Source organism: Chelonoidis abingdonii, chromosome 5 (assembly GCF_003597395.2).
Source record: "Chelonoidis abingdonii isolate Lonesome George chromosome 5, CheloAbing_2.0, whole genome shotgun sequence".
Classification (NCBI taxonomy): domain Eukaryota; kingdom Metazoa; phylum Chordata; order Testudines; family Testudinidae; genus Chelonoidis; species Chelonoidis abingdonii.
Genome location: NC_133773.1, coordinates 87,501,408 through 87,512,145, shown reverse-complemented (window position 1 = coordinate 87,512,145; position 10,738 = coordinate 87,501,408). Strand labels below are relative to the sequence as shown.

The 10,738-nt window shown below is 38.0% G+C and overlaps 1 protein-coding gene across 2 annotated transcripts in view; it reads left to right on the top strand.

Annotated features, from left to right (window-relative positions):
* PDGFRL (platelet derived growth factor receptor like) overlaps nt 1–10,738 on the top strand; it is a 77,782-nt gene that overhangs the window by 57,869 nt on the left and 9,175 nt on the right. For both annotated transcript variants that reach the window (XM_075066431.1, XM_032798195.2), the window contains exons 3-5: nt 4,668–4,819; nt 7,764–8,057; nt 8,543–8,682. In XM_075066431.1, the coding sequence (XP_074922532.1) occupies nt 4,668–4,819; nt 7,764–8,057; nt 8,543–8,682 (586 nt within the window). The remainder of the gene's footprint in view (nt 1–4,667; nt 4,820–7,763; nt 8,058–8,542; nt 8,683–10,738) is intronic.

The following is a 10,738-nucleotide window of genomic DNA, read 5'->3' as shown; positions in this document are numbered from 1 at the left end:
ACCTCGTTATCTCTAGCTTGCTTGCATATATATATCTGCCCCTGGAAATTTCCACTACATGCATCCGACAAAGTGGGTATTCACCCACGAAAGCTCATGCTCCAAAACATCTGTTAGTCTATAAGGTGCCACAGGATTCTCTGTTGCTTTTACAGATCCAGCCTAACATGGCTACACCTCTGAGACTTGTCTGTTCAGTGTGCAAACATAAAAGAGAGGGAGGGAGAGCTAAGACAGTGCAATATTCAAATCTTATTTGTTGCTCCATGTATATTGGCCTCTCTCATCAAGCACTTCCTTAAATTTAAGTTATTTAAATTCTTAGACGTGGCTGTATATAATCCTGCTATAATGCTCCCTCTGGAAAACTATTTATCATAACATCCCCTTTTCACACTTACTTAAGATAGCAAAAGTAGTCATGAATACTGTGATGGGTTCTCCCTGGGGTGCTGAGAGTGGGGTAACACTGAGCCTGCTTGACCCACCAGCCTGGCCTCCTTGACACGGTACTGCTGTGACAGGCCCTCAGACTCCCTACAGCACACACACACAGGTAAGGACACACCCAGCTGCAGCTACACACACATGCTGAGATCAGCTCTGTAACAGAAAGCTCAGCTAAAGCACCTCCCAGTTCCTAAGGCATCCCCCCCCCCGAGCATAAACCCAAAATTATACCGTCTTGCGCTGCACAAAGAACTGTACAGCGTAAGTTCATGAAATTCACCCCCTCCCTCAATGTGGAGAGGAATATACACAGCTCTCTGCCCCAAGTAATGATTTTCACACACTGGTTTTAGAGAAAACAAAACAAGTTTATTAACTACAAAAGAAAAATTTTAAGTGATTATAATGGATAGCAAACAGGTCAAAGCAGATTACGTAGAAAATGAAAAAAAAACGCAATATAAGCTTAATATACTAAAGAGATTGGATATGAGTAGCAAATTCTCACTCTAATTGTTGTTTTAGGCAGTTTGCAGAGATTCTTGAGGCAAGCTGCACTTGCTTGCAGCTTAAAACTGCAGGTATACCTTTCACAGGCTAGAAATCCCTCTTCTATGACCTGTTGTTCTTCCTAATTGTCCTTCCCAGCCAGCCATCCAGACTGATTGCTTTTGGCCTGGAGGGCATTCCCCAGGTGTAAACACATTTGTAATAGATGCATAGACAGTATTCCTAACTTCAGATACCAAAATGATACATACATACAAATAAGATAATCATATTCAGTGAATCATAACCTTTTCAGTGATGTCTTACATGACCTATCTTGCATAAAATATATCATAGTTATGCCATAATCATATCATATATATTACTGTGAAGAACATGGATTCAGTGTCTCATACCATTACCTGCTTACTTATTTAACGTTTTAATACACCTACATTAAAATCTATATCATCACACTTAACAACTCTCATTTTTAATAGACTCTTAATTTGCATGGCAACTAAGGAATTTTCTTCTGGTTTTGAGAAGATTGTTTCTTCATGTCTTAGTATTGTACTTGCAGGTGTTTTGATGTTGGCGCAAACCTAATTTGTCTTGTGATGACAGGAGACTGTCTTGCACTTGGTTCTATTTGTAGTATGGTGTTTTGAGAGTCAGTTCTGATATGTATCAGTTGCTTGTCAACCATATCCTGCTGATCAGATCTCACTGTTTTTCACTCTTTGCAGTACCCAGGGTGGTGAGGTACCATACCACTATCTCTCCTTAGTGTGAAGTAACTAAGTTTGGAAGTTAGTTTGGAAAGTGGTGCTTGAGTTGCCAGAGGCTCCTTGAAACTGCCAGCCTCTGGCAACTCAAGCACCACTTTCCAAACTTCTGAAGGCCTGGCTCTCTCTGTATAGGTATCAGTAGGCACACACCAATCCTCCATTCTCTGTAATGTCTAAACCCTCTTCCACTGAATACTCACAGGATTACTAGCCGTGCTGTGCCCCAAGGAAGAGAACACACCAGTTTGTAAGGTGTGTTTCAGGACCCCCACAGCACTTAAACTTATTCTTGTTTTAACTACAAGTATGTCTGTTATCAAAGAATAGAGATTCAAGTGATCGTGAATAAGAATATTGGAACTAAACAGATAAAACTATTTTAGTCTCTAGAAGGCCTTTTGTGATTTTAGCTAACAGGTTAATGTCCTCTCTATAGAAGTTTTGTCTCACCTGAAGTTTTATCTCACCCAAAGTTCTCTTCATCATCTTCAACCAGCATTTCTCATGAAGCAAAATCGCAGTCCTTTTGCATCCTCAGTGAAAGGAGCCTAGGTGTCTTCTCTGACCTCCAAATAGAGTCAAGCGAACCTCTGAAGTGCACCACCAGATAGGATTCCCGCATTCCGCTGCTCCTTTTCTCTTTCTGTTAGATTTTTTTCTCTGAAGTTCTCACAATTCTTAATTCACATTCAGTTCAGACTGGTTATAGGTGAACCATTGTGAATGACGCAATACTCAATGTACATGTAATCAGGTAGATGAATAAACATCTTCTGTCTGACAGAAAACCTATTTCTCACTTTTAGTTGTGCCTTATACCTTGATACAGATGCTAAGAGCATATTTTCAGTCTATCTTCAGTGTATATATACACACAAAACTCCTTACATAGTATCTGTACGGACATCTCACAGTGATACTAATAACCTCTGTGATCCTGGCTTTCATTTGAGACCTCACATGACATTCTTTGAACCAGAATGTGCACAATAGAATCAGGATATTCCTGTAACCCCTTTGACAGTTGGCAGTCAGAGGGTTCTTGGCACACATCCACATCAAGCATTGTACTGGCTGCTATTAGGGCCTTCCATGGGAGTGTTTTTCCTTTTCAAAAATGGCTTATCATATTTTCTTTGCTTTTTGCAGCTTTCTTTAATACAGTCTTAGCAATGTTAACTGCTGATTTGACTTGGTCTGAAGCAACATAGGTTTGGGATGCCACGTCCGCTGAGTTCCTTCACTGCTGTGTACATGATAGGCACCGCAATAGAGTCTGACAGTTCATCTAGTTCCCAATAGCGGTCTAGAATAATGAGGTAGTTTTTGTAGTCCATGGTGGAAAAAGTCCATTCCTAATTTTCTTTAAGGTCTGTTGGGGATGCTGTGTATTTTCATTGTCTCTTTTTGCTGCTTGGCCTGCATTGCCCCGCATGTATGAAAACAGCTGACCAGGTCTCTGAAATCCTTGGCCATGTTGTCCATTATACAGCATCTCTGGGTTTCTGGATTCGGACTGCTGTCTAGAATGGCTCCGATGTATTCTTGAAAGAGTTTCTGTTCTGTGTGATCTAGGTATTAGGATTCAACTGCCTTTATATAGGAAGCTGTCTTGAATGTTTCTATTCGATTGAATATCTCATTCTTGTTCAGTGGCCATATTTTCATGCTACAAGACTGCTCTATATAAGAATTCAGCTTTGCAAATCTTAGTTCCTTTCTTGTAGTATACATCTAAGCTGTTGGGTTCTGTAGACTTTTAGAAGTAGTTCCTGAAGCTGTTTTGGGATCACCAGCAGTAGCTTTTCAAAAATGCTGTCTAGTGATTTATGGTCATTTTCTACTCCAATGGTATCCCAACTTTGAACATACTGGATGAAATTTTCATGTGCACACTCTTGTGAGACATTCCTTTTCCATTTGAGCATGTTCCGTTGGTGATAGTAATCTTGATGCAAAAGTGTCACTTTTGTCAGTTTTGTAGGAGTGATGCCACATGCACTATCTCACTGGCATCACGTCACTTTGTTCACATAGTGGTATTTCAGGATGGGATAGTCAGTCTCTAACTCCTTGGTACATATGATGGCTGCATCATGTTGAAGTAACCATGTGTAGGCTGCATCTTTGTCTAGTAGTCACCACAGGAGTTCACAAACACCTGAGATTCTTGGAAGAAGTATTGTCAGATAGCTTACAAATCCTAATAGTCTCTGAACTGATTATATCTTCAGGTATAGACATCTGTTGCATTAGGGGGCCAGGATGTAGCCCTTGGGAGGTCAGCAAGTGTCCCATGTCTGATACTGCAGTCAATCACAATGCCATCTTATTTTTATTTCACTTTGCATTTATTTGCCTGGCTTTTTCTAGTAGACAGATGAGGTTATGCTTATGATTATGATCTGCCACAGCCTCTGCCATGTGTCCCAGCATCCATCTACCAGATTGTCATCAGATACCACTCTAATCCCTGCTAGTCCTGTTAGTATGTCTTGCTGGCAGTATTGATATTCTTTTGCTTCAGGTTTGATCCCAAATGGCGTTCTCAAATGTCTGTTTTTGTTTCCCTTCCTTCTTTTTCCCACTTCTTTACTTACTTCCCCATTCCTCACCTCCCTCTAACCTTAACTTAAAACTAAAACCAACAATAGTAATAATACGTATAACAAACAAAGCTTTGCCAGTTCTTCACCATGTGTTTGCGCTTACATGTTATAACCTCATCCTCCACCCTGGAATGCAGTGGGACTAACTCATTTTTTACACGTATTTGCAGGATCAGGGGTTTATGATGCCCCTGTTAGGGGAAGGATGCAGTAAATAGCCCGTTACAGAATGAAAGAGAAAAAAGCAAAAACAAATAGAAATGAAGTGAGAAAATGTACAAAGAATTTGTGTATGCTTGGCTGTGTTTTATGTCTCTGTTCTCCGTAGCATTAAGCAGCTTGACAGATATGGTCAGCTGATCCTTGCAAATTCTACTGCAGCAGACACTGGTGAATATAGCTGCTGGCTTCTTCTGTGTAATGGCTCTAGCTGCAAGAAGGATGAGTCTAAAACAGGCTCAACATACATCTTTTTCACAGGTAATGGATTCATTAGGTTTATCAACTGAAATGCCTGGGTTGTCTGTCCATAAGGCAGGATTAGGGATACATTACTGGTGGAGTGAGCAGGAAATTAAGCAAAGAATTAACAATAATGTGATTTATGTGTCTACTTCCCTGTTCTATACTCTAAATATATACTCAAAACCATGTCTAGGGAAGCAGAAAGTGGATAGTTTGCAAAAATCAGATACAATATTCTAATTTTAGAATCTGCAATAAAACTTAAACAATGCAGGAGTCCTTTCCTCTTGTTTTATTTCCTTCTGAGAAATTTTCTGTGGGAGAAGATAAAATAACATGTTAAGATGCATCTTCTCATGACATCTAATGCAAATACGCTTTCCCCCATGCATATTACATTCCCGGGCTGGAATCCTGGCCCCATTGAAGTCAGGATTTTACACAAGTTTTTTTGCATCTCACATATGAGCCTTATAAGATGCAGAGCCACTACTATAAATATATGTACTAACCCACAAAGCTTGAAGTTGATCGCTGCCCTAGTCCTTAGATATTTATGGTTTTTATTAGGGCTGTTGATTAATCGCAGTTAACTCATGCGATTAACTCAAAACTAATTGTGATTACAAAAATTAATCACAATCAGTTTTTTACTGGCATTGTTAAACAATAGAATACAAATGGAAATGTATTAAATATTTTGGATGTTTTTCTACATTGTCACATATATTGTATTCTGTGTTGTAATTGAAATCAAAGTGTATATTTTTTTATTACAAATATTTGCACTGTAAAAATGATAAACAGAAGAAATAGTATTTTTCAATTCACCTCATAGGAGTACTGCAATCTCTTTGTCATGAAAGTGTAAATTACAAATGTAGATTTTTGTTGTTACATAACTGCATTCAAAAACAAAACAGTGTAAAACTTCAGAGCCTATAAGTCCACTCAATCCTATTTCTTGTTCAGCCAATTGCTAAGACAAACAAGTTTGTTTACATTTACAGGAGATAATGCTGCCCGTTTCTTATTTAAAATGTCACCAGAAAGTGAGAACAGGCATTTGCATTGCACTTTTGTAGCCAGTATTGTAAGATATTTACATGCCATATATACTAAACATTTTTTTCCCCCTCCATGCTTCGGCCACCATTCCAGATGACATGCTTCCATGATGATGACACTCGTTAAAAAAAAAAAAAAAAGCGTTAATTAAATTTGTGACTGAACTGCTTGGGGGAAAATTTTATGTCCCCTGCTTTGTTTTACCTGCATTCTGCCATATATTTCATGTTATAGCCGTCTCGGATGATGACCCAGCACATGTTCATTTTAAGAACACTTTCACTGCAGATTTGACAATACACAAAGAAGGTACTAATGTGAGATGTCTAAAGATAGCTACAGCACTCAACCCAAGGTTTAAGGATCTGAACTGCCATCCGAAATCTGAGAGGGACGAGGTGTGGAGCATGCTTTCAGAAATCTTAAAAGAGCAACACTCCAATGCGGAAACTACAGAACCTGAACCACTGAAAAAGAAAATCAGCCTTCTGCTGGTGGCATTTGACTCAGCTAATGTAAATGAACATGTGTTTGTCCTCACTGCTTTGGACTGCTTTTGAGCAGAACCCGTCATCAGCATGGATGCATGTCCCCTGGAATGGGGGAATACAGTGCAAATACTTGTAATCAAAAATAAATAAGTAAATATAAAGTGAGCACTGTACACTTTTTGTACTCTGTGTTGTAATTGAAATGAATATATTTGAAAATGTAGAAAACATCTAAAATATTTAAATAAATGGTATTCTGTTATTAACGGTGTGATTAATTGCAATTCATTTTTTTAATCGCTTGACAGCCCTAGTTTTTATGCAAGTCAAATAACAATCTAGTGTTATTACCTAGTACACTATTGGTGATTAAAGGAAATGGTTAATTTGTTCTTCTAATGGAAAACATTAAGAATGATAAAAACAAACTTTGCAGCCTGATTAGAGCTGAACTGTTTTTGGCTGGCAAATGCTTCAGTGTTACAGCATAAGATGACTAAGATAAGATTGTTTGTAATAAGGTTCAGAAATAAGTTGGAGCCATGGGATTATATGGAAGCCGTTTATTGAAACAACCTTGGAACACTGACTTTTCTTTTCAAAAGGTTGGAATAATCAGATAAGCCACCTTACAACATACAGGCTGGAAATATTAAGGCATTTAAAAATTGCATTTATTAGCAATATGGCAACATATTAGAATACTGCTTGTTTTTGATGACCTAACAGCACTAAAATGTTTGAATTATTTAGTTACTTAATTGTTTTTAAACTCTATGTATGTCACAGTCTGTATCTACAATCTTAGGTATTTCCAAGGGACCTTCCAGCTGGTACCCAAGGACAATACAAAATCAAATGCTGTCAGAGGCCATAATAAAACTCCTGGTGATTTTCTACTTTCCCCTTTGTAAAAGGGTGGATGAATTTAAGCAGAGCCAAATAACTCATTAGGACTTTTTAGTCTGCATTGTTTCAAAAGCTGATCCCAAAATTGGTGGTGGTATTTATTTTTATTTTTGTAAAGATACAATCCCTCACCCCATTTTATGAAACAGGCAAAGAAGGCTACATTTATTTGTTTTTAAATTTAGTGATTAAAGCCAAACTGCATATTAGTTTGTCCAAGTCAGACATGTTTTGACTTGTTTTTTAAAAAAGTCCGTGGTGACAGATTTAATTAATTGTAATGTATGTTAAAATGATTGTTGCCAGATACTCTGGACACAGAAATAAATTACTGCTAATGCAAAATCTGAACTTCATCATCGTTAGTAAATTTCTCCTCCCATACGTTCATTTTTTATATATTATAAGATCATTTACATTTATATTTTCTTATATGAAATTTATAGACATCTTTTTAGCTAAATATTATATTGCATTACCTTCTTATATAGATAAAGGGGAGCTCTTTGTACCTACTTCCAGTTATTTCGAGATTGTCTACCTGAACCCAGATAAACCAGCAGTAATCCCTTGCAGAGTGACCATCCCATCAGCAAAAGTAACTCTGCACAGGGAGTTTCCAGCAGAAGAAATCAAAACAGATGGAACTAATATAATCTATGATGTGAAGAAGGGTTTTATTTATCAACACCCCACCTGTGACCACAAAGGAGTGGTCTATTGTAGAGCAGAATCAAGGGGAGCACCTCAGATTTCTATCAAGTATCAATTACTGTATGTGGAAGGTAAGATGAATGATTTCCATAGATTTACATTCAAGCCTATTTCTCTTGCTGGAGTTGCTTATGGGGCAAGATTTTAAATGTGAATTTGAAAAAAAAACCAAACAAACCCTAATTATAATTACTGAATTTTTCAAAATCAGTCTGATTTTTTTAAATAAAAATGTACTTTTCAAATTAAGTCTGTTTGTAGAACATCTTGCCAGAATGTATGCTAATATAGGAAAGCATAAGGCTTATACTATTAAGTTAAAAACTAGGTGCACACTGGTAAACCATTTTATTATGGCTGGATAGGAACCTGTGGTGCACAATAAATTCCGACAGCAATTGGAGCTAAAGAGGATAATAGAGAATGTGAAAGAGCCCAGATAAATCAAAACAAAATTTGCCCACAGATAGTTTTGGTTGGTTGGGTTCTTTTTGTTAACGTTTTTATTGATTTTTGGACATTTATTTCCTTCCTTCCACCCACACCTTTCATTCAGTCCCTAGTGGTCCACCATCGACAACAATTGTGGCATCATCCAACAAAGCAGAAGGTGGTGACAACGTTAATGTTCTCTGTATAGTCCTTGGGGAGCCAGACATAGAAGTAGAATTCAGTTGGAAGTACCCAGGGGAAGAGGTAAGAGACACAATTCTAACGTGGAGGTGCATTTTTTCTTAATAAGAGTGAACACTCACAATGCAACATTTTAAATACCAGTCAGTATTTTCTAGCTGAGTAAGGCAAGGTGGATCAGAGTGCACTGTCTGGCTCTCTGGTAGCAGGGTCACATCAGGAGGAAGCAACATACTATCTGGTTGATTTTTCAGCGCATTTTCCTCACTGAGGGCCTGAAGTTACTTGTAAAAATGCTCTCTAATCTGAGAGCTGTATCTGGGCTAGTAAAATTAAGCTGGGTGAGGTATGACGAGAAACAGTGAATGCTTACCAGGCCACCAGCTTTTCTCAGACAAGAAGTGATTTGTCCCTGGGTTAAGAAATTCTCTTGATGATGACAGTCATCATTCTCCTTTGGGGGAAAAATTAAGATATGGTGAAGCATAGTTGCACTGAGAGTTCTTTGCTATTCTTGGTCTGTTGTATTGGACTATATCAAATGCTTCTATGAGGGGCTACCATTGAAGGGCCATTTGGAAACTTTTGTGCTGGTGGTGGTGGTTCTCACGTGGAGCGTATTACATGTTTGTGCCGTTTACTGCGAGGTTCCATTCAACAAATTCACTCTGATCTCTGTAGTTCTAGCATTGGAGACTATTTATGTTATCAGTAAGTACTCTTTCCCTTCTGTACCACACTGACAGAAATAGCTTTTTCACTTGCAAACCTGCCCTTGGTTTGAACTTCAGGTGGCAGGATGTTCTGGCAGTAATTTCTTCCACTGGTCTCACCACCCTGGCCATGAGGCCAAGGAGTTAAACGCTGTTGGTACATAATTGTAAACGATCCTGATGCCTGTCTGGCATGATCACTATGTGATGAATTTAAGCTTCTATAAGGAAAAATAAAAGTTCTCCGAAGAAAACATCCTAAATATAAGCAGCTTCAGTGCTAGGCATAGTTTGCAGATTGACAAATACATGAATTTATTACTCTTGCTGTATATGGGCAGTCATGGTCAGCATGCATCCATGTATCTGCTGCAACAAACAGTTTTGCTTATAGCAGTTATATCTGGAGCTGGCAGGGAACAATCTTTTTGTCAGTTTTCTGCCCAAGCAGAATGAATATTATAGATGTGTCTCAGTAGCTCTTATGACTTAGGTTGCATTGAGGTTTACACTTATAGCAGTGTTAACAATATATCATATTGTCTTTAGTCAAATATTTAGTAACTTTTGGCAAAGGAAATATTTTAAGTACAACCTTTTTGAATTGTTTTCATTGAGTTTTTTCTTCTTTTGAGAACCCCAGTCCTTACAACCTCCAATGTTTTCAGGGCTAGTGCGGTTAATTTTCTAATTTAACAGTGTTCTTCCCATTATTTGATATATCCTGTGTTTTCTGAAAGAAAAAGCCACCAGAACTGTTGAGTTCCATCAGTTCTCTCCTCCTGCCAGCCTGTCCCATTGCTACTGTCTGCTGAAATTATTACAAAAGTCAAATTCTGCCAACCCTACTTACTGTATTTTCCAGCTGAGATTATTCATTTTGCAATGTTATTGCTGATGTAAGAATCTGCCAGTTAGTAGTTAACAGGTGACGTGCTGGCTCTTAAGCTAATAATTAATGACTGGCTTGATTGACTTGTTGCGAATAGCCTGGATAACTGACTAGAGTACACAACTTCTTAGACACTGGCTCATTTTCCTGGGCATAAGTGCAGATTGAACTCTTTGGATAATGTACTGGTCGTTGCACTCCATGACAGTTGCCTTTTTGCAAACTTTCTCCTATTAAACTAATCTGAAGGTGAACATGATGTCCCAAGGTCCTGTATAAATAATCTTGGCATTTGTAAATGGCTACTAAATTAACACTAGAAAGAGAGACTGTCTATTCTTAATCTGCGTGATGTGTCTTACTTTCCTTCCAAAGGTGCCTCACTCTTATGGAAGAGAGAAGCATACAGTTTAAACATGTTTGGGTTTAATTTTCATTTCCTTTACTTTTTGGCATAAATATACTGCAGAGTTTGAAAATATTTTCATTTCCTACCAGGTTCATCCTGGTTGCT